The sequence below is a fragment of the Candoia aspera genome, chromosome 2 (assembly GCF_035149785.1).
Source record: "Candoia aspera isolate rCanAsp1 chromosome 2, rCanAsp1.hap2, whole genome shotgun sequence".
Lineage (NCBI taxonomy): Eukaryota > Metazoa > Chordata > Lepidosauria > Squamata > Boidae > Candoia > Candoia aspera.
In genome coordinates, this window is record NC_086154.1 from 46349385 (window position 1) to 46372853 (window position 23469).

Below are 23469 nucleotides of genomic sequence, written 5' to 3' on the forward strand. Positions count from 1 at the left end.
TAGGTGTGTCGTGTGGTCGAGGAATCATACAGGTACTGTGCATGCGCAGTATGCATAATTGGGTCAAAACAGCTGATTCTGTGTGACTTCTGGTGACACGGCCACACCTGCAGTGTGTTAGTGTGTCACCGACATGGAAAGTTTGGAAAGCTCTGCTCTAGGCAGAACTGGGTCAGCATCTTCATATCTGCAGCTCAACCACTGTACTCGGGACAGTGCCCTGCCTGGACCAGCTCCTGAATGAAGCTCCCAGCATTTCATCTGTCGGTCCCTGCTGCTGTTGCTGTTCTTGGCATTCCTTTTGGCTAGATTCTGAAAGCAGAGGTGCACATGAACTGTGGGTCCTCTGGCTATAGACCCAACAACATATACATAAAAAAAACCAGAAATAAATATTATCCATTAGAAACAACTGTTTAATATTCTGTGGTCTTGAAAAGTTTATGCAACAATGTTCTAGGGGCAGAAAACATGACCAACCTCCTTGAATGAAGGAGCTCAGTGAAGCATGTGTTATCTACCAGTTCAAAACAGAGGGATATTTCTGTTTACTTACTTTAAACGCCTTTTGTATTTCAATTTTAATTAAGGTTATAAAAGGGCCAAGCTAAATATGGAGGTCTCTGTTAAGGGACTGACCATCTGTGCTAAACAGTTGTATAAATAAGTGCAAGCATAGTTCCTCCCAAGAATCACTTTTATTACCTCATTAACATAAACATTGGATACCAACTCGTTTAGATTTATTTTGCTCTCTCTGATACATCATTTATATAGCCATAAAGCATTTTATACAGAATGTATGGGATACATCTTGCCACTGGCACACAAAAGACCACAAGAAAATCCAGAGGATCCAGAGGATTTCCATCCTGCACTGGACAGCCTAGTAACGGTGCAAATATGTCCAAGAGCGGTTGTAGGTGTAATCTAGAAGCTGCTCAACAGGTCCTGAAAAAGAATCAATTTGTTTGAAATACGGTAAAGAAACCTCTTGAAGAGAAGAGCTAGAGAGATGTTTTACTGGTCTACTATGAATAATCTTCAGATCAGATGTAACAACACATCTCTGTTCAAGGTTTCCAAGTAGCCTAAATCCTCTGAGTATAAATTGGATTCAATAACACATCAAAATCCAAGTCAGACATTTTGAGAGAAGTTGGCCTTTTGAGAGTGAGAAAGATTTTATCTCCTATTTCTCTGGAAACTGCCTCCAAAGAGCTTTGCTTTGAAGCTTCACACAGAATCTTAACAACCACACTGGATGATGGGGAAAATCACCAGCAGTTCTAAGTCACCTAGCTGTTCAGGCAGGTTTCAGGAGAAAGCTTTCCTTGGTTGACAGGCAAAAATTTAGGGGCACAGCTACAAGCAGACAGCTGATGTCCTAGGACAAACATGATCTCAGAAATAACATTTTCCCAACATTCTTAGAGTCCAATCTAATTGTGGCTCCCAGAAGGGTGGTATGCAGCTCTGTTATCACCTCAGGGATTATACTCAATTCAATTTTGTCATAAATAATCAGAACATGATCTGGTGTAATTAATCTTAAGCACCTTAAACATACCAAAATAGACAACAGATTGTTTCCCCACTCCTTAGCAATCACAACTCAAAGCCTAACAACTTACCAACTCCTGCAACAACTGGACATTTGTCATACACGTATTTACTACAGACATCCTGAACCATCTGGGTATTAATTTCCTAGAAGACAGAAAAAAATAGTTACACTTCCAGCAGAAAGTTAGACAATTTAATTTGCTAGCTACACAAACTGACTACCAACCAAATCTGTAAGTTATTATTAGCAAAACTCAAGCTGATGTTGATCTCATCTACTTGAGTGCGTTCTAAGAATATCTACAATATTTCTCTCCAAAAACACAGAACAGTTTCACATATGATTTTCTTCAGTGACTACCTGAATTGGAAACCAGCACCCCACAAATTAGAACTCCTTAAATTTCATGAGAAAGATCACAAGTTTTCTAAGGATTTTTGCATCTTGCAAGGCAGGCTCCAGAACTGCAGAAAATTAACACATCTATGCTTGATTTTGTAGTAGTGAGTAGAATGTTATGCCTTAGCATTTATCAAATTGTCATGCAAATAACTACTGCATCAACAGCGAGGACTATAATCTAGGAATGCAAGCACTTCAGTAAATTTAAGTTTTCCCTTTCATGAAACAACAATACCTACAGAAATTCTGGCATCCCATTCTTCCAGAGATATCCGATGACCATAGCTCAGCAGCTCGGTTGCAATACTCTCACACATTGGAGTGGTACCTGAAAAATAATAGTGAACTGTCAGTGGAAACATTAAGTACCTTTTCAAGATGTGAAGCAGATTCTACAATACACAAACAATACATATTGCTAATGAATATCATTCAGGAAACCCTCGTGGTCAGGCATTTCTTTCATATATGATGTCACTAGTGTGCAAGCTTTGAAGTTGTTCATCGTGCAAAATATTACAAAAGGCAGGAGATATGGAAGAGCTGTGGTTCCAAACATTGTGCTGGGTGCTTGAGTCACGAGCCTGCCTTTCAAAGCTAGTCTCCAAACAGAAATTGTGGTCCGAATACCCTTTTAGTGGCAGATATCATTGGTGTCAGGACACACACAGCAGAGGGATAAAGACAATGGTCGTTTCCAACTCCAAAAACGCAAATCCCGTTAGTCTTGCACCCTGTCTCTTGTCCATGGCAAAATGCACAGAGAGCAGTAACAACGAATCCACTTTTCATAGTAACTTTGCATTAACAAAGCCAGAAAGCAACTGGGTTGCTCACTAGGTAAAAAGTGAACTAAGTCAAATTGGCATATAATATTGTTTAATGGAGAGGATTAAACTTTAAAACTGTATTTCTCTCTTCAGGCTGCAGGAAATACTAGGTGTAATCTAGCACTAATGACACCTGCTGTTAATAAATGGATTAATCTACAGTTTCCATTTGGAGACTTAATGTGAACTGAAAACTTCATGGCTGAAACAATAAACTTAGACTTCCTTGCTTCTTCCTAATTTTGTAACAATTTGCTTGATAAAAATTCAGTCCAAAAGCTTGCACATACTCTTCTACATTTTGACTAGTTCTAATACTATTCTGTGTAATACCGATTGGTCTTTATGAAGGTATTACCCAGTTACAGATTTATCTCATGGATTGATAGAGGAATGATTTCTTGGTGTGTTCTGTTCTGTGAATGATTTAAGGAAGCTAAAAAAATTGGTTTCTTGAGGCTTAGTTTTATTCCATGTAACTGAAAACAATTTGTAATAGGTTTTATCCATTCCAGAAATGACTGACCATTTGTTCTAAACAGCTTTGCAACAGCACAGATATCTGCAAAAATAGGCAATATAGTTTACTTTATTTTCATGTACTACTGATCCACCCTATCCAGATTGCATTTCTCCAATTAAAAGCACTTTGTTTGATAGGAAGTGGGTTGCTTTTGAGATGAACTGTTATGATTGATTCATTCAAAAATTTCAACCATGGCATCTATGTGTAGCATTAATTCCTTTTTATTTGAAGGCTTTAAAGTCTGTGTTTACTAATTGGATAAATTTATTTTAAAAACCTAAAAGCAGTTTCTACCCATTAAGCAAGCATGTATGTATGTCCATGTATCTCTCTCTCTCTCAAAATGAAACCTTGATTTAAGAAAGCCCCATCAGCAGACTTCAGGTGCAACTGACCAAAGTTTACTCCAGACATCCCACCCAAAATAATGGAGAAATCTGCTGCATCCATAGTGTCCAAATGAGGAAGTTGACTGACGTTAATTTTACCTTAAGTTTACAACATCTGCAGTGGTTTATATCATCTGTGTAATTGTACCATTACACCACAAATTACATCATTTCTGTAATGTCCTGCAAATGACATAAAATGTTGTAAATGATGTAGTTTGTGTTATTTGTGTAGTCACATCATTATACACATGGTATAAATTGCCACAATGACATGCCTATATATTTTAGAACATTTGGGAATGGTGGAGTCCCTTTCCCCAAATGGTGTGTGAAAAGAAGTTTCACTGTGCATGTATCTGTTTATGTACAGACATACTGTAAATCCATGTAAAATTCAAGCAAAAATATGTAAGATAGTGAGCATTTTCTTCGGAAACAGTAATTTATAGAAGAGAGTGTAACATCTAAAATAATGGCTTTTGTAACATTTGTGCATCATCTAAAAAACAAAATATGCTTCCGAAGTGCTGTTTCTGTTTTGGGGGAAACTGTACTGATTGCTTGGAGCTAGTGAGATAATATTCCTTTACATTGAATGGCAGATTACACATTTTCCAGGAAGATTGACAGAGTCCCTTTCTTCAAAGCCACACGGAACAGGAAGTTACACAACTCAAAGAAGGTCAGAGACCTGGGGAGTTTGGCTTGCAGAAGAATATTAAAGTTTCATCTGTAGGGTGGTCAACTTAAACATTAAAATGTGCTGCCTTTCTGAATGGCACAAAACAGACTGATAGCTAGAAAAAAAATTAAATAGAGAGGGAGACGGAAAAAATGCTATTTTCATTGCACTTTTCCAAGACAGAAAAACCTGCTCAGGAGGTGTTAAAGCTGGAATTGCTTAAGGAGACATACCATCTAGTTGGGCCACCAAGTTCCTTCGAAGAACTTTTTTGCCTCTCTCCAATTCGTGGTCAGGCAAATTAGTGCACATGCGCATCCTGCACGAACAGCAGAGTTGAGGGAAAATATTAATCAAACACTATACATCTTTAAATGACACTTCTCTTCCACTTTAGAAAACGTATGCTTGTTGACAGCAAGGAAGTCAGACTTGCAATGCCATATAAGAGCTGAAGGAAGATCATCATCACAGTACAAATGGATAGACAGGTGAAACAGAACGGGTAGTATACTTGAGAGCTGACATTTAAATGGCAACCCTTTAATTTTTTTATTGCTCTCTGATGAGGCATAATAAATACCATTAGATCCTAATATAGAAGCTGCAATACCCTGTTTCACACTAGAAATTTTCAGAAAGGTTTGTGGGATTATTTTGTTTCTTTTTACTTTTCCCATTTCCAAATATTTACTTGCAACCCCATATAAGATTAATTATTTCCTTACAAAATAAAAAGAACATAATAGAAATGAAGCCATCCTTACCATTCATACCTTCCCCAATCACTTGAGAATAAAATATTGAAACGGTCGGTGACAAAATAGAAACCGAAAAGTCCTGTATCAGAGTAGCAAATGTTGAAGGTCTGGAAACTTTGACACATGTTTTTCGCAGCAAAATCAGCAGCCATTTTGCTATACAGATTCTATAAACAGACAGTTATAATTTATGATGCAAAAATGCAGACATCATAATACATTACCCACAGTCATAATCATTATCTTTGGAATTGCTGTTACTCAATTGCACCTGAACATTAATCTCTTAAGCCAGACAAGTAACCAAGCCTAACAAAGACAATAGAGAACACCTTAAACTTGGCACGAGAAAATCCCTGCCACAGAACTCAGATGCCATAGTGCAAATCAGCACCTGTCCAACAAAGCTGAAGCATAATTCTTAGAAAAAATAGACTGAATGCAAAAAAGGAACTTTATTAAGTTAAACCGGAACACTGGCTACTCTGTCCTATTTATGATATTAGGGAAATTAGATTAGCAGTAGATTTCCAGGTTTTCAAGAGGTTTCACTGCAGGTCTACTATCCAATATTATTTATGCAAATAGGCTGACTATAGCTGGGGATTTCTTTATTCAATACCCACACCAATGAATTACATGTCCTGTAGACATTTCCTACAAGACATCAAAAAGCACATTTTCAAGATTACATCCATACTGCAAATTGAAGGAAATCATTTTGTGGGTGTATTCTTATTGTTTACCATCACGTTTTCCACATACATGAAGGAAGTGCATATAACTTTATCAGCACATATTTACTGGCCCCAAACCCAGCTTTCCAGCCCTACTAGACTATCATAAAAGAAAAATCAAGATAGAGTAAGACAGAGACCGCCCCCCCCCTCAAAATCCTGCTGTGCTGCCTCCTTGTGGCAGGGGGTGTTCTTGGGAGGGATGAGTGAAGAAGGTCAGCAGTGTATGCCAAGAGTATATATTCCCAGCAGGGTCGCAAAAGGGGTGAAGGTCATCCCAGCTCCAGTTAAAGCAAGCAGTGACATAGGAAGACGCTGGAGGTATAGGATCACTTTGGCGATGACAAAGGCATCAATTCATACTGCACGGGCGAAGGCAACGGTAAACCTCTCCAGTGTTTTTACCAAGAAAACCACAAAGGCAGACAATATTAAATGACTGGTAATGTAGTGCCAGATGATGGGCCCCTCAGGTTGGAGGCCACTCAGCATGCTACTGAGGAAGAGCTGAGGATCTTTTGGAATAGTAATGGTGTTTATAGTGTGGCTAGATTAAAGCCTTCGAGATACCTAGTTGCTGATGTTGCCATAAAGGAAAAGAAAATCGGAAACGGCAAAAACAGAATTACAGTAGGAGCATGGAACATAAGAAGCATGTACATGGGGAGGTTCAACACAGTAAAAGATGAGATGAAATGACTACAAATTGACATCTTAGGCATCAGCCAAATGAGATGAACTGGGATACTTTCAGTCAGAATATCACACCATTTATTACTCAGGACATAAAAAATGAAGAAGGGATGCCAAGGGTATAGCAAGAACAGTACTTGACTACAATGCAATCAATGACTGAATAATATTGATTAGACTTTGTGGACAATCCTTTAATATGACCATCATCCAAGCTTCCAGCACCCACAGAAATATGGCAAGCAACAGAAGAATCAGTAAAGGTTCTAATCAAGGTCTGCCAGCAAATCTGGAGAAGGACACAGTGGCCAACCGATTGGAAGAGATTCATCTACATTCCAATACCAATAAAAGGAAAGTTAACAGCGTGTGTAAACTATCTTTCAATATCCTTGATTTCACATGTCAACAAAATAATGCTTAAGATCATCCAACACAGATTAGAACCAAAATGCAAAAGAGATGCCGCATATTCAAGCTGGCGTTAGAAAAGGCTGAGGAATACGAGACATTATTGCTGATGCAAGCTGAGTAATTGAGAAAGCCAAAGAATACCATAAAGAAGTCTTTACTGATTGTAGAAAAAGCCTTTGATTGTGTCAATCACATCAAGCTCTGGAATACGCTTAGAAAAATGGGAATCCCAGAACATTTTACTGTCCTCATGCAAAACTTATATATAGGTTATGAAGATAGTAACCAGATGGAACATGGCAAAACAGAATGGTTTCCAGTTGGTAAACGCTCACTCTCCTCCCTTTTATTCAACCTACAGTGGTGTTTAAAAGTTTATGAACTCGTTTGAATATTTAATATTTCTGCATAAAAATGACCTAAAATGTGATCTGTTCTCCACACAAGTTCTAAAGCTAGATAAAGAGAATCCAGTTAAACAAATGAGTCAAAAACATACTTGTTTTTACTGAGGAAAATGATCCAAAGCTACATATTTATGTGTGGCAAAAGTACGTGAACCTCTAGGATTATCAGTTTATTTGAAGAGGAAATTAGGGTCAGGTGTTTCAATCAATGGGATGATCATCAGGTGTGAGTGTGGGAGGTCCTGCCTTAGTTAAAGAACAGAATTCTGGGTACTCGCTATCAACGTCTGATCTTTACAACAGAGGTATGTGGAAGTGTGCCACGGCCCAAACAAAGGAGATTTCTGAGGACCTCTGAAAAACAGTTGTTTATGTTCACCAGACTGGAAAAGGTTACAAAAGTATTTCCAAAGAGTTTGGACTCCACCAGTCTACTGTCAGGCAGACCGTGTACAAATGGAAGCAATTCAACACCTTTGTAATCCTCCCCAGGAGTGGTCGACCAACTAAGATCACACCAAGAACAAGGTGTGTAATATTCCCGGAAGCCTCAAAGAACCCCGGGGTTAAGGCCTAAGGAACTAAAGGCCTCTCCTGCATTAGTGAATGTCAGTGTTTATGAGACACCATCAGGAGAACACTGAACAACAATGGTGTGCATGGCAGGGTTGCAAGAAGAAAACCATTACTCTCCAAAAAGAACACTGCTGTCCATCTACAGTTTGCAAAAGACCACGTGGACAAGTCGGAAGGCTATTAGAAGAAAGTTCTGTGGATGGATGAGACCAAAATAGAACTTTCTGCCTTGAATGAAAAGAGTTACGTTTGGCAAAAGGCAAGCGTTGCATTCCAGCATAAGAACCTTATCTCACCTGGGAAAGATGGGGGTGGAAGTATCATGGTTTGGACCTGTTTTGCTGCCTCTGATCAGGATGGCTTGCAGGCAGTTCATGCGAGGAAGCCCACCAACATCTCAACATAGAGTTGATGCTATTCTGTACAGAGGAACGGGCTAAAATTTCTCCAAGCCGATATGCAGGACCGATCACCAATTATCGGAAATGTTTAGTTGCAGTTATTGCTGCCCAAGGAGGCACACCAGCTACTGAGAGCAAAGGTTCACATACTTTTGCTACACCCAAATATATAGCTTTGGACCATATTCCTCAATAAATAAATGAACAAGCATAATGTTTTTGACTCATTTGTTTAATCGAGTTCTCTTTAACTAGTTTTAGGACTTGTGTGGAGAGCAGATCATGTTTGAGGTCATATTTATGCAGAAATATTGACAGTTCAAAAGAGTTCACAAACTGTGGAGTCCTTGGTGCTCTCTGAGCTTAGTTGGTTGTTTGCAGACGTTTCACTGCCCAACTAGGCAACATCTTCAGTGCTAGAAGGGAGTGGGGTTTGCTTCTGTTTATATTCGGTAGCTTGCCTTGACAGCTCAGTCCTGGGCTACAGATATCCTTCCGTTGGATTCACAAACTTTTAAGCACTGCAGGTACTGTATATGCTTAACATATAAAGGGAATCTAGATTGGAAGAAAAGGAGTGTGGTTTTAAAACTGGAGGAAGAAATCAATAACCTGCACTATGATTATGACACTACTGATAGCTGAAAGTGCACAGGATCTGCAAACTCTAGTAATAAAAGTTAACGAGCAAAGTGAAAAAATGGGACTAAAATGAAACATAAAGAAGACCAAACTAATGACAACGGGTACAACAACCAGTGTTAGAATTGGCGATGAAGGTATCAGAGTGGTGGATAGCTGCTGCCTTTTAGATAGATCAACTATCAACAGTAAAGGAACAAGCAATCAAGAAATACAGCACAGGTTAGCACTCAGTAAAGCAGCCATGAAGGTCTTGGAAAACGTAATCAGATGCCGAGATGTGTCTGTATCTGCAAAGATTGGAACAGTGCAGGCAATGGTATTCCCCATGACACTCTATGGAAGTGAAAGCTGGACTCTGAAGAAGCAGGATAGAAAGAATACTGACGATTTTGAACTTTGGGGTTGGAAAAGTCTCCCAAGAACACCATGGACAGCCAAGAAAACAAACAAATGGATCGTAGAATAAATCAACCCAGAGTTCTCACTCAAGGCACAAATGACGGGGTCAAACTATGCTACTTTGAACACATTATGCGAAGACGTAGCTCTGTAGAGAAGGCTCTAATGCTGCGAACGGTGGAGGGAAAGAGAAGAATGGGACGACCCACAGCAAGGTGGATGGACTCAGTTACAGTGGAGATGGGTGCACTATTGGAAGACCTGAAGGACCAGGTTAGGGACAGATTGACATGGAGAAAATCTATCTATGTGGTTGCTAAGAGTCGATACCGACTTGATGACACACAATCAATCAAAATGGACATGCCAATCATAGTGCCTTACCTTACTTCCACCAAAGGTAAGGTCATAGCGTCCTATGATTGAATTAGCTAACAGAAGGACAAGATTGTCTGGACTACTCCAGCCAGGCCCCTCCACTGCAAAAGCAACATGAGCCAAAGGTAAATCATCATCTCTGACTGTGACCTAAAAAAAATGAGGCAGGAAAAGAGAATAAAAAGCACAGCCATATCTTTTTGCAAAAAGATCAACACTTCCCTTTTTATCTATTAAAGCAAAAATCAAGACAGAGAATTCACATTTTATTTTTAAAATATTTTCACTCCACCTTTAAAAAAAATAGTGAATCCTGAATTCAGAACTCAAGAGTGGGCTGCGACATCATGCAGCCTCAACCTTCTTATTGCTGTGATAGCCAAAGAAAGTGCACAGTAAATTTAGGTGAAGAAATGAGCATAAAGAAAGGGCCAACATTAATATCTTGATTTGCTTCAACACTAAACCTGCATTGAGTATTAAGAATTTAAGACATAAAATAAATAGTTACTTCTCACAGAAGAGTTGAGTTTAGCCAAAAAAAGAGGTATATTATGAGAAGAGAATTTTCAAGGCCAGACACACATTTATTTAAATGATTTATATGGCTGCTCATCTCACAGCAATGACTCTGGTCCACGTACAAGGATTAAAGTAACAGCTACCATCAATAAACCATGATGCCTGAGATAAAGCAATACATCCCAATGATGAAAACCTACATCAGCAGCAGAGCTTGCCTAACCTCCTGGCCAGAAGACCTGGTAAGAAAAGCCAGGTCTTCAGAGCCTTGTGAAAGGCTAACAGGGTCAGGGCCAGGAGGATCTCTGGAGGAATGCTGTTCCACAGGGTGGGCACCACCATAGAGAAGGCATGATTCCTGGGTCCAACAAGATGACACTGTTTAATAGGGGAGATCCAGAGCATGCCCTCTGTGCTAAATCTGGTGGGCCAAGCAAAAACAATGGAACAGCTGGTCCAGCAAACAGCATGGCCCTATGCCCTATAGGGCTTTATAAGTGATAACCAACACCTTGAATCATACTCAGAAGGAGCAGCAATGTTATATGACCCTAACAAGAAATGCCAAAAACTTTCCTCACCACTGCAAGGGCCAGCTGCAGCTTCTGAATTCTCTTTAAGGGCAGGCCCATGTCGAGAACATTACATTAAAGCAAACGGGAGGTGACTAAAGCAATAGTAACTGTGAGCAAGCCCTCCTTGTCCAGTAACCCATGCAAAGGTTCCCCCTAGCCGTGACTGCCACCTGCTCATCAAACAGGGGCTGTGAGTCCAGAAGGTCCTCCAGATTGCACATTGACTGGGGAAGTGCACCCACAGGCAGAGTTAAGGATGGAAAATCTCCAGAGCTGGGAATCCTTAAAACCCATAGCCAATCAGTCTTACCAGGGTGTAGCCAAAGCCTGTTTTCCCCCATCCAGATCCTCCCAGGCTTGAGACACTGGGAAAAGACCTCAGTGGCACTGCTTGGTTAGCCCAGGAAGATGTACAACTGGGTCGCAGCAGTACACTGATGTTCAAGAAGCCATTTTATTAGAAATGATCTAAGTAGAATTTATATTGTATTATTTCCATGCACATCTTATTTTATGAGAATGCCAAGCAAGGAAGACTCTTACCTGACTCCCACTGAAGCGGCAGTTGGGCAAAACAGGCATGGAATCAGCTTTGTAATTAAAAAGAAGATTGCCAAAATGCTGCTGGGCAAGATCCACTACTTCTTTATGATCAACATCTGGTAAAAAGAAAAAGGGGCAACATCAGTACTGTGACTTCCAAGAGTGGCTGCTAAAACAGAAACCTTTGCTAAGTGGCTGCAAGACTGTTCTTCAAATTGATACAGCTGACGTAGCAATAGCTGATTAGAGGTTACATAATATCCTGAGAAAGAAGATAACACTCTCCAGCCATTAAAGAGGCTAATTCATAAAATCACAGAATTGGGAGAGACCATCAGCTTCAGCCCCTGCTTTATATAGGAATCTAAATTAAAGCATCCCCATATATGACTTTCTTGAACATATCCAGTGAAGAGGAATCCATCATCTCTCTGGATGCCAGCCCTTTGAGGCAGACCAGATCAGGAAACGGACTCTACAAGTTTGACTGTGATACAGGCAACAGTAACAGAATCTTAAAAGCCTGTATTTTCCCTTGCCTCCCCTCCCTCTTATACCCCAGTGAATTACGGTAGATCCAGTCTGAGCTTCTTTCACATGCTTTCTGTTTCTTGGGCTTAACACATGTTTTTGTTTCTGTAACTGCATAGTTTCTCAAGCTCAGCTCTGTGGCTCTCTATACTGGGTCCTTGGTTCTATTGTCAAACTGCTCCCATTATTAGGATTTTTTTCCTGCCTTCCTGTAATTTAAATCCATTATTTGGAGTTCCTCTATAACAGAGTAGGCCATTTTGGGGTGTTTTGGTTCATGCACAGAATGAAGATGTTCTGGGCAGAAATTGTTGGGGAAGGGAAAAGGGGAGAACAGTGAAAAAGCCAGAGGTATTAGTGGTAGAGGCAGAGGTCACTCTCCCCTTAGCATTGCCTATCCCACAGATCTGTCTATCCCCAATCTTTCCAGGGCCTTGCTCCGCCTTTCAAATCTATACAGCATGTGGCTCCTCTGCTTCCTAGCTTGCCATATAATTTCCTGATCTCCAGATCGCTATAGATTGGGGCTTCTTTTCTCACTGGCTTCCAGGTAGCCCTGGGGAAGGACAAAAGCAAAATGAGGACAAAGACAAAAGCAAAATGGAGCTGGCCTCTCTTCTTTTTAAAGGCTCTTCAGCATTTGATTTTCACAGACTTTGGATATCTCTTCCACATTACCTGGATTGACAGGTTAGTTTGCTTTTAACTTTTCAGTGTCTGAACCACCTGGATTTCTTCCTACAGTATTTACTACAGTCATAATAGCAGCTTATTATTTCCCCCTTAGTTTAACTTTTAATGCACTGATCTGACATTATATACTTCACTAGCCTCCCCATGCTGGCCTTTCCTTGGGTCATACAGTCATGATTACAATCATGTAACGTCAGAACCAATCTACAAAAGATGATCTTAAAACAACACCAGCTTGTACCAACCTCCAGCAGCTACCAGGACCATGCGAGGTGCTTTGAGATGAGATTCCATGTATTGTACTATATCTGCACGAGTCAATTTCCTAAAAGAAATAAAATACTTTAATAGTTTACAATTTTCAAGAAGTATGGTGTTGTGTTGAACGTGACATCTGCAAGCTTATGAACATACTGCCTTTTCATTTTTTAAAATATGTGTATTATTTAGTATAATCTAGGGCAGGGCAGCATATTGAAATCAAAAGAGAAAAGACCCTTTGGTGTACTTGAGGGTGCTCTTCAAACCAAATGTCTTCTTGGGATTGCAGTGCAACTGTGCAGAGCAGCCAGGCAGTCCTTGGAAAGGTCCAGTAGCTTTAAGGAGCTGCCAGCAGATCCAAAGTGCCATTTTGCTGTTCTGTCCAAGGCAGCAGCTGGAACTGGAGTTGATTTTATGATTTGGGAAAGGTTTTAACTTTGTATTATGTTGGGTCTAATGTTGGATTTACTAATGTTTTGCCTTTTTCGTGTATGCTAGCTGCCTGCTTTGAGAGGATTTTTCTCCTTAAATGTGACTTAGAAATATTTTACATAAGCCATCAGGTATCTCTTAGCTTTAACCCAACTTCAGCAGCATGAGGATAATGCTGAGCTAATTTCAGAAATGCTAAGTGAGGAAAAAAACTTGATTATTTAAAACAAAGTGAGAGTGTCTTCCTCACATATTCTCTCTGAGCAGACTTATATATGTTGACCACAGAGCAACAGACATTTCCAGAGTCCTATATGAAGCCTGAGTGATTGAGAAGTAATTAAAACAGTAGAGTGATCATGCCTGGAGAGGACCAGATTCCTGAAACGTTCTGACCTTTATCTCACTCTGCAGAAGGAACTGAGATGGGGGAGAAAAGATGAGGGGCTGTGAATCTGCAGTGAGCAAGGAACTGCAACTGTGCGAGTGTGTGTGTTGCGGGGATTAAAGGTATAAAATACAAAGCTGGAAGTGAGAGACAAGATGGGTCTGTTGTATTAGTAAGGCTGGATAGGGAAAGAGCACCAAAAGCAACTTACAGGATGACTATGTTTTTAGGCTGTAGCTTTTTAAGAGCAGCTTATGAGTGCTTAAGGCAAGGAATACTGTTAAAAATGGTATATAACACTAACCCAATAAAATCCTTAGTTTTATTTACTGGGTGAGGGAGCAGGTTGACCAAGTTCATTTATTTTTTTAGGGTGTCAGGTTACTGTAAAGTTTGAGAACCCCTGCTTTAAAGCATTAAACTAATGCTAGATAAAGCTCTAGTCTATAATAACCAGAACTTATTTCACTTCTGCATATGTTACAAAAAAACATTCAAGCACTCCTGGTGACTTCCTTCCTTCCTTTCTGAAATAAACCTGCTGAAAAAACCGGCTTAGTGCTTAGTCCTATTTGGGTTCATGGTTTTTGTAGTACATTTGTACATGTGTGTGTATATGTTGTCTACAGGCAATATGGTTTGTTTGTTTATTTATTATTCAAATTTAATTACCGCCCATCTCCCCCAAAAGAGGGACTCCGGGCGGTTTACAATAAAATCAAACTATAATCATAAACGTTAAAATCTCATAAAACCAGACAGATTACAATTATTGTAAAATACAATAAATACATATAAAAACCAAGAGGGTGTAAAATTCCAAGATGGTGGGAGGGCCTCTAGGGTGCGAGCCACCCCCAAGAATGGTTACCCACTTTCCCGCCCCAAGCGAGATGGCAGAACCAATTATATCTTAGCCGTAAGGATATTAGCATAAGAACTAATACATTGGAATTAAATCAAGACATGTTAGTCTGGCTTTCTACTCCACCACAGATCAGAAAGGTAACACAAGACAAGTCACTATATCTCACCTTCAGTCTTATCTAGAAATAAACAACTACAACCAATCCATAAAAAACACTGCATATAATGACTGTGAAACACCAGGTAAGATTTTCTCCTATTGATCTCCTTTTTTAGTTACAAACTTCTTCCTAAAGTTTAATAGGTTACTTCTGTGCTTTTTAAAATCAAAATTTTGAGCTCTGTTCTAGAATTTAAGAAACATAAAATTGTCACTGGTTTTCTTCTCAAAAGCTCTTAAAACTGATGGCTGTGCAAAAGATACTGAACACATAAACCTACTCCCTGCCCCCCCATCAGTCATACTTTATGTGGAAGAGTTTCTTCAGACATTTTTTTAAAAATAAACAGAGCACACAAACGTTTACTTTAACTATTAGAAACATTTCCTTGGAAGCCACAAAATAGCAGGAAGCAAGTAGAACTGTATATTTCAGACCTGTATCACAGTAATTACACCAGGTACTTTGACTTGATAGTGTTTAATCTATTTTATTGGTGGTGCTGACTAAGGTTGGTGGAAGCTGAAATCTGGAATGGCGAACCAGACTGTGTTTCCCTGATCTACACTGTAACAATTGAGATAAATGCCTGTTACTTTTCTGTGCAAAGGTATTTGGTCATTGTTTTGATGTTTGCCACTTAAATAAGACTCATATATATCTCACCCTTTATTTCAGTTAACTGACTGAAACTAAAAGCTGTATGTCTTAATCATGTCACTTCTGTTGTTCAACTCACTTTATATTTGCTGTTGTCCCTTCAGCCGTTTGGGCCAAAGATGTGCCTTGATAAGCTGAAGCATGAAGATAATCGAAGAGGACGTCAGACAAACAAGCATCAGATTCTTTCATCTCCTGAAGGATGACATTCCGCTCCTTCTCAATCTGAGAATCTTCCAAACTGCAGTTCTGTACTATATCAGCCAGAATCTCAATTGCTTTAAAAAAAACACAACCCCATGCTATTTGAATCATCATGTCATGTTAAGTTAAAAAGATACTTCGACATTCCTGGATGAGAAAAATCTAAATTACAGAGCATTTATAGCATCACAAGCCACAGCCAATGTCTATCCTTTTCTATCTCCTGCCCATAAATGAATTCTTCTCCTAGCCTACTGGCTGTATACTTCCTCTTCTGCAATGTTTTTTTACTCTTAACTCCCACCGCCCATCTCCTTTGCTTCAGATGCTAATAGCTTTGACAATGGATCAATTTCTAGTGTTTCAAAAGATTCTGCTACCAAAGAGTTCGAGTTCAAACAACTGGACAAGTGATTAATACACTGCTATCAAATTAAAAGAAAACCACTTTCTGCTATTTGAAACTACATTAAAGTAATGAGAAAGGACATTTAAAATGCAGCATTTTGAAAACACCCTAGGGATCAGTTTTTACCTGAATGCCAGATCTGTGTAACAAAGCTGTCCTCATCCATGATCTTATCTTGGAGGAGGGCACTGGCTTGGCATGTTTTATTGAGACCTGGTTGAGCCTAAAGGGAGGGGTTCCCCTCTCAGAAATGTGCCCCCCAGGTTTTGGGTTCTGCACCAGCTGAGAGCCCAGAGGAGGGGAGGCTGTTGTCACCTGTGAATTGCTTCAGGCTTTCAGGGGTTCTGCTCTGCAGATGACCAGATGTGAGGCACTCTGGCTGAAGCTGGGCTTGCGGGAGCTGTTGGGATTGCTGCTGGTGTACCAGCCTCCCTGCTGCCCAGTCACATTCCTGCCTGAGCTGCTGGATTCCACTGCTGGGTTGACAACAGAGTCCCCAAGGCTGTTGGTTGGCAGGGAGTGTTCTGTATCAGGCCTGACACATACACGCACATGCACAAGGAGAACAGTCCAAAGCTTTACTTGCTGAAGTAATACATCGGCGGCAGGCAAGGCAGGTATGCAGACGCACGCACACACAATTCAAAGTGGTCCCAAATCCTTTGGGAAGCTTACAGACACAGTCCCAATAAACAGAGTGCCAAGGAGCAGGCAGAAGCATAGTCAGGGCCCAGTCCAGAGGTCGCAGAGTCATTGTAGATTGGCAGCTGGTCTGGGTTCAAGGCACAGGGTTTTCAGAGGCAAGAGTTCCAGGTGCAATGGACAGAGATTTCAGCAAGTGGAGGAGCTGTTCCCAACAAAAGATTGCCTGCTAGCGGTGACTCTGAAACAGAGTCCTATCTGATGCAGGCAATCACGAGTGGGAACGCCCCTGTCTGGCAAGCAGCCATGTAGACCTCCTCTGTTCTGCTGTTCACTCAGCCCTACATGCCTTAAGGCTGGGAGGAGGTCCTGCATCAGACCTCTCATCCTCTCCTGCCTCCAGCTGCTCCTCAGGCTCTTCAGCCAAATCAGCAGGCTGCTGTTCCACGGGATCCTTCTCCTCTTCAGATCCTTCAGAGACCGAGCTGGCCATGACAGGGAGAGATTGTTCCCTAGGCTTCTCCTTTGTGGGGTGCTGCAGGGTTCTCTTCTCTCTCCCCTCCTTTTCACCATCTACATGAAACCACCGGGTGAGGTAATCTGCCAGTTTGGGATTTGGTATCATCAGTACATTGATAATACCCAATTATACCCTTGGACTCTGGGCTGGCCAAGTGAGGATGTTGGGGTTCTGTCCCAGTGCCTGGAGGCTGTGTGGGTTTGGATGGGAAGGAACCATCTCCAACTCATTTCTACCATGACTGTGTAGCTGTGGGTGTTTCGATCTGGGGATATTCCATTTTTGACCTTGGATGGGGTTGCACTTCCCCATTCAAGGTTGGTGTGCAATTTGGGGGTCTTCCTAGACTCACAGTTGCTCCTTGATGAGCAGGTGGCAGGAAAGCCTTTGCCCAGGTCCATCTGGTGCACCACTTGTGCCCTTTCCTAGGTTGGGAGCCCTTCAGACAGGCACTCATGCCCTGGTCACCTCATGGTTGACTACTGCAATGTGCTCTACATGGGGCTGCCCTTGGAGACCACCCAGAAGCTTCAACTGCTCCAGAATTCAGCTGCACAGGCAGTGACTGGCACGCCTTGGTATGCCATGTAACTCCTCTGCTTTGTAGACTGCACTAGTTGCTAGTTTGTTTCCAGGTGTGGTTCAAAGTGTTGGTCACTACCTATATAGCTCTATATGGCATAAGGCCTGGTTAATTGAGGAACCACCTGACTCCCATATTATCTGCCCAGCCAATCCAATCTGGCTAGGTTGGCACATTCTGGGTTCCTTCAATTAAACAATGCCATCTCTCAGGACCCTGGAAGTGTGACTTCTCTAAAGCAACCCCTGCCCTCTGGAATGAGGTTCCCCTAAGGTTCGAATGTCCTCCACTTTACTGGTGTTTTGAAGAGCTGTGAAAACTTGGCTCTTCACCCAGGCCTTTAGCAAGTGTGATTGAGGCCCCGCTTTCTTCTATTTTTTGTTCCCAACTGGGTTTGTTATTTCTGTCAAGTTTGTTCCTTTTTGTTTTGGGTTGTTTTCTTGCTTTCAGATTTTTTAACAATCTGTAAACTGCTCAGAGTTGCTGGGAGTTGGATGGCATATAAATTTTATAAATTATTATTATCATCATCCAATCAAAACAAACATGCATACAAAGCAATTCTGTCAAATTCGCATATACAAATAAACCAAATACATTACCTTTAGGCAAATCTTTGGGTAGAATTTTCATGTAGAAGGCTGTCTTTTCACGAGAGTAGTAGCTATTCAGATGTGCACCAATGCTTTCCACTTCCTTTTCAAATTGGGCACCAGGGTATTTCTCTGTACCCTAATAAAATATCAATAATCAATGCTGTGTTTAGGAACATAGTGTTTGCAGCAATTTCAGTTTTCCTTGGTATTTATGAAATCCATATTATTACAAGGATTTTCTTTCTCTAAGGTCTATGACAGGCCACATCAGCTAAGTTAGGATACAAGATTTGGTTTAAATGAAAACTACCTTGAAGCGGAACATGGTGAAGAGGTCTTACATTAATTCTAACAAATTCAAAGAATCAAAATTCTGGTTTTCAGCCAATAAGATGTCCCTGCTAGCTAATGAGCTTCTGCAGTGAGCAAATAGGGAGACGCAATATGAGTTTGGCAGGAAGTTCAAGAGGACATCCCTAACAAGTATTACCCTGAAGTGGAGTAGCTGGATTGAGCAGGAAACATGAAAAAGTAAAAACTTTTCTATCTGCACTGTCTTAAGAAGCAGTAGTGAATTAACATGATTCTGCAGTCCTGACCCACTATGGCAGGTTTGTGTTCTTGCACAGATGGTGTCAGAAAGGCCAAAAATCAGAATAAACTGTAATCGACAAAGGATGCTAGGTACTATCTTGTATTATTTATTATAAATAAATAATACAAGAATTTAAGTTCCTTCATTTTATAAAAAATTGTGAGCTGAACAAATAGCATATCTGTACAGTGGATTTTGCTCCCTAATCTATTTTTCTTTATTTAAATATAATTCATCTTGTTGGAGAGATATACATTTTAATTTTAGTGTGGCAAATAGTTTCAAATGAAGTGTTTTTATTTAATGCAGACAAATACACAGGGAAATTTCTTAGGAATAAGAATGCCCTAAATAAGTTTAAATTAGACTGGAAAGCGACATAATAATGACTAAAAGTCTGTTTCTGAAACATGGAAACCCCTTTAAAGTTTCTCTGGATTCAGAACAGTAGATAAAACATATGTAGGAAGCAGTACAACTGAATCATATTGCAGCTCACCTTGAATGCCAGGTGTTCCATAAGGTTCCCAACTCCATTATTCTTCTCAGTTTCATAGCGACTTCCTAACTTAATCCATAACCCCACCTGAGAAAAAAAGGAGAATTAATTAAATACATTGAATATCAAATCAGCTACACAGTAAGTAGTCTTTTATGTATTTCAATTTTTGTACTGATATAATTGTTTTTATTTTTGTTTTGTTTGCTGACCAGAGTCACTTGTTGAGATGGGCGGCTATACAAATTGAATGAATGAATGAATGAATGAATGAATAAATATTATAATATACTACTGAAAGCAAGAGCTTCAACTATACAGAGATTAATTATACCTTTTAATCCTTATTTTTCTAATTGCAATTTAGGTAACTTTCCTTAATTTGGCTAGAAATATATGAACTACACGTCAGTACTGAAACACTGTGTTTCCAGTCAGTGAATCAAAATCTAAGCAGAGACTGAAAGCAACACCAGGATTTGGTGTAAAAGCAAAAGGGAGGGCACTCCTATGCTGAGGCACATGATGTTTCACTAAGACCCCAAACCAAGCTTGTAACTTCCATTTTACCCATTCTCCATGTAAAATTTCCCTTCCAAATCAACAGCATGGTAAGACCTTGGAAAGGTTTCAGATCCAAAGCTCCTTCTCCAAATGTTGCTGAATTATATCTCACAGCAACTCCAGCTAACATGGCCAGTGCATTCAGCAAATCCCAGGCATTCAACAAATCCTAATGCAGTTCTTAATGTGCACTCCTTTTGATACTTTTGGACCTTTTATGATTAAAATACCTTTTTTGACATTTTATTACATTAACTATGGCTGCCCTATATTAATCGTTTTCAGATATTCTATGCTGAAGGAATTCCTTCCAGTGAAGCAAACAATCTACTGCATAAGCATAGGGGAAATTTCAGGAGAATAACCTAAAGCATACTACAATTCACAAGATGAAACTGCAAGTCCAGCTGAGCTTTATTATTGCTCTATCCAAGCTGAAAATTAATTCTAGAATACACTCAATAGTTAGGCATTAAGAAAGTAAAATCAGAAATAGTGACCATTTTCAGGATAACAACCAAGTTCAGAGAACACTAAGAGCCCAACATAGTGACCATATCTCAAAAATCTGTCTGCTGTCTTGGCCTTTCTACTGTGGAATTTCTGAATTCTCTAGAATAAAAAGTATAAATTATAATATATTTCTCTGAATATCTTGGAAGCAATAAGACTCACTTGGGAGTCTGCTATTCATTAAGTTGGTTTTAGGACTTTCAGTTTTTAAAGAGCATTACTTTCCATTGGCAATACATAAATGGGATCAGTCTTGCCACTCTATGAATCTGATGTTAGTCAGAAAAGGTGTTACTAGACTCCTTCCATTAAAAATATCAAACTTGAATTGAATATAGATCCAATTGAAATAACAGGGACTCCAACATTTTTCAGAAAACCAAATTAAACTTACTGTACACGTAGGATGGCTCGACTTTTCCGATGCTACTTGTAAGCCATTGTCTAAAGTAGTAACCTCTGTCTCAGGAAGATTAGATAACACACTGGCATAGGATGCAGTACTTCCTCTTCTTACCAAGCCCCATAAGGATAGCTAAAAAGAGGTTTATTATCAAATTAATACCATACAAAAGCACAAACGTGTATTAAAATTATGTAAGAATGTCTATAACAAAAACTGTATTTTATTCTGGGGTTAAATATTTCAAGTGCAGTGCCTTATGTGTAAGTCATGACACAAATCAAAAAAGAAGGAAAAAGTTTTTTAAAAAAGTTCAAGCACCAAAGTCTATGGAAAAGGAATACATTAACTAAACATGAAGAGCATGAAAATATATGAGACTTCGGAAGCTGTCCAATAAACTGTGATCGTACCAAAAAGTCATATAGTTATTCAGAATGATTTTGGGAAGAAAATTAATGGATCTTTGATCACAATCCAGTATTTCTCTCTGATGAACAAACAAGACAATTGGAAAATAATTTTAGTACATACCCTCCTGAAGCAAACTATCATGAACTTCACTTTATAATGCAGACCAATAATTTACATAAATGTTCAATTTAATACAAGGATATTAACTAGAATTAATGCTTTCAAAACACACACAGACCTTTATTTCCAAACTGACAGACCAAACAGAATATTAAAAAGTAAGCAAACAAAAAAATGTTTGCACATTTCTGATTTTTGACAGAACTTCTCTGAATACTTTCCAAACAAAATAATCACAAAGCAGTAACACCCACGGCTCTAACTTAGGCTAAAATATTAGCAAAGCAAATATGATTGAGTCTGGGTTTATACAATGTGCCAAACCATCCATCTGCTCATTCATTCATTTGAATGATGAAACCCACAATTGGCTGGGTTCAAAACCAAACAAACACATTATGGCTTAGTACGTTATGTGAATTCAGCTACAGTACAATTAATTCTTCGATTCTCTAACAAGATTTGCATCCTGATTTTCGAATCAATGACATTTCCATATATTCCTTAATAGCTCCTTGATAGTAGCTGCAACTTTTTCAGGGCAGAACTGACCAGTAATGGTTGAATTAAAAGGGGCAGAGATTTTGCTATGATCCATTGCTGCTAAATTTCTAGCTACTGTATCTGTTCAAACAGGTATTTGGCCAGAAATATGTTGCAATTAAGCCTGAATTCAGAAACAGAACAAAATAAAGCAGCATATCAAGAAATACTAGGATTAAGGTACTCAGTGATAACTAGTTATTTGACTGTTTCCTCATATCATGCAATTCATCCATTTGAGCTTTTATTTTCATAATCTTGGAATCATAAAGCAACACGAGCAGAAGCTTAGATTGCCCCATACTGTACAGACAATAGAAACTTCCTTGAACATCATAGCTCTGCTGCAGCAACTGCTTTCCCCTCGTCTCATTCTACATCCCCATAAGCCTTTTAGGTTTGACCCGCTGCCTTCTAGCATTCATCCCGATTTTCCCAAACCAGATACATGCTATCCAATACAAAAGTATAAATGAACAATCAGGTAAAGAGCTGCTACGCAACTGATATGTAGCGGGCTGAAAACTGCACCCTTTCAATATTTTGAAACAACGTCTGGGCCATGCTCCAAGCACTGCCTCTACTCAATTCCCAAAACAAGCCGCACAATGTGCTGGAGAGTGAAGGCTCATTCTTAATCTTTAGACAGGGAGAGGGACGGGGAATTGGGGTTGAGCACTCAGCGTTTGTTCAGTGGCTCCTATCTATCGCGATTTGCTCAGTCCAAGAAAAGCTAAAACGTGCATGAAAGGCTCGCAGCAATAGCAGAATGGTTGGGGTGAGGCCCAACGGCATAAATATCTGCCGATTATTTTTCTGGTAACGCCCATTATTCGGACTGGGTTTAGGAACCGATTCCACCGACCGAGCCCGACAGGCCTTCCTTGCTGTGACCTTCGTGGACGGTGAAGGGGGCGACGCAGCGCCTCGCGGAGTTGGCTGACTTGCCCATTCGTCTGCTTTCCCCTAGGCACCCCCTCGCCCCTTTGCCAGGGGTCCAGCCAGGCACCGACTCACCGGCGCGCAGGGGCCCCGACGAAGAGCCCGGCTAGCAACAGAACCCACAGCTCGATACACCGATGCCGCCGCCATCTTGCCCCTAACAGGAAAGCGACAGCTAGCGCCTGCGTACATTGAGTCAAGAGAAGCCCATGCGCAAGTTCCAAAGGGGGCGGTCCCTAGAAGGACTAACCGTTCTGTCTCAGTGAGGTATTCGGGTGGTGTTGGCTCCCTGTCTTCGCTGCAAAGATAGCCCGAAGAACGGGCTTTCTTTGTATCTCTTTGTTACTATCTAGTAGTTTTCTGGATACTTGCAGCCCAAATAAAATAGCCCTACAATGATTCTCCCCCAAATAGAATTAAGAAAAAATAGAGAAGCAAGTCTGCCAATGGCCATAATTCTTTCATGCTGTAGCTCCTTC

At 40.1% G+C, this 23469-nt stretch overlaps 1 protein-coding gene across 1 annotated transcript; it reads right to left on the minus strand.

The window, feature by feature from the left end:
* Nucleotides 1-726: 726 nt before the first annotated feature.
* Nucleotides 727-23175, minus strand: LOC134489195 (cytochrome b-c1 complex subunit 1, mitochondrial). Its single transcript, XM_063291721.1, has 13 exons — nt 23066-23175; nt 20963-21103; nt 19492-19578; nt 18404-18533; nt 15523-15721; nt 12920-12999; nt 11451-11566; nt 9817-9960; nt 5167-5327; nt 4633-4718; nt 2209-2297; nt 1635-1710; nt 727-951 (listed from the first exon to the last, which is right to left on the minus strand). Exons 1-13 carry the CDS (start codon nt 23138-23140, stop codon nt 887-889), a joined length of 1449 nt encoding a protein of 482 aa, XP_063147791.1. The 5' UTR covers nt 23141-23175; the 3' UTR covers nt 727-886.
* Nucleotides 23176-23469: the final 294 nt, after the last annotated feature.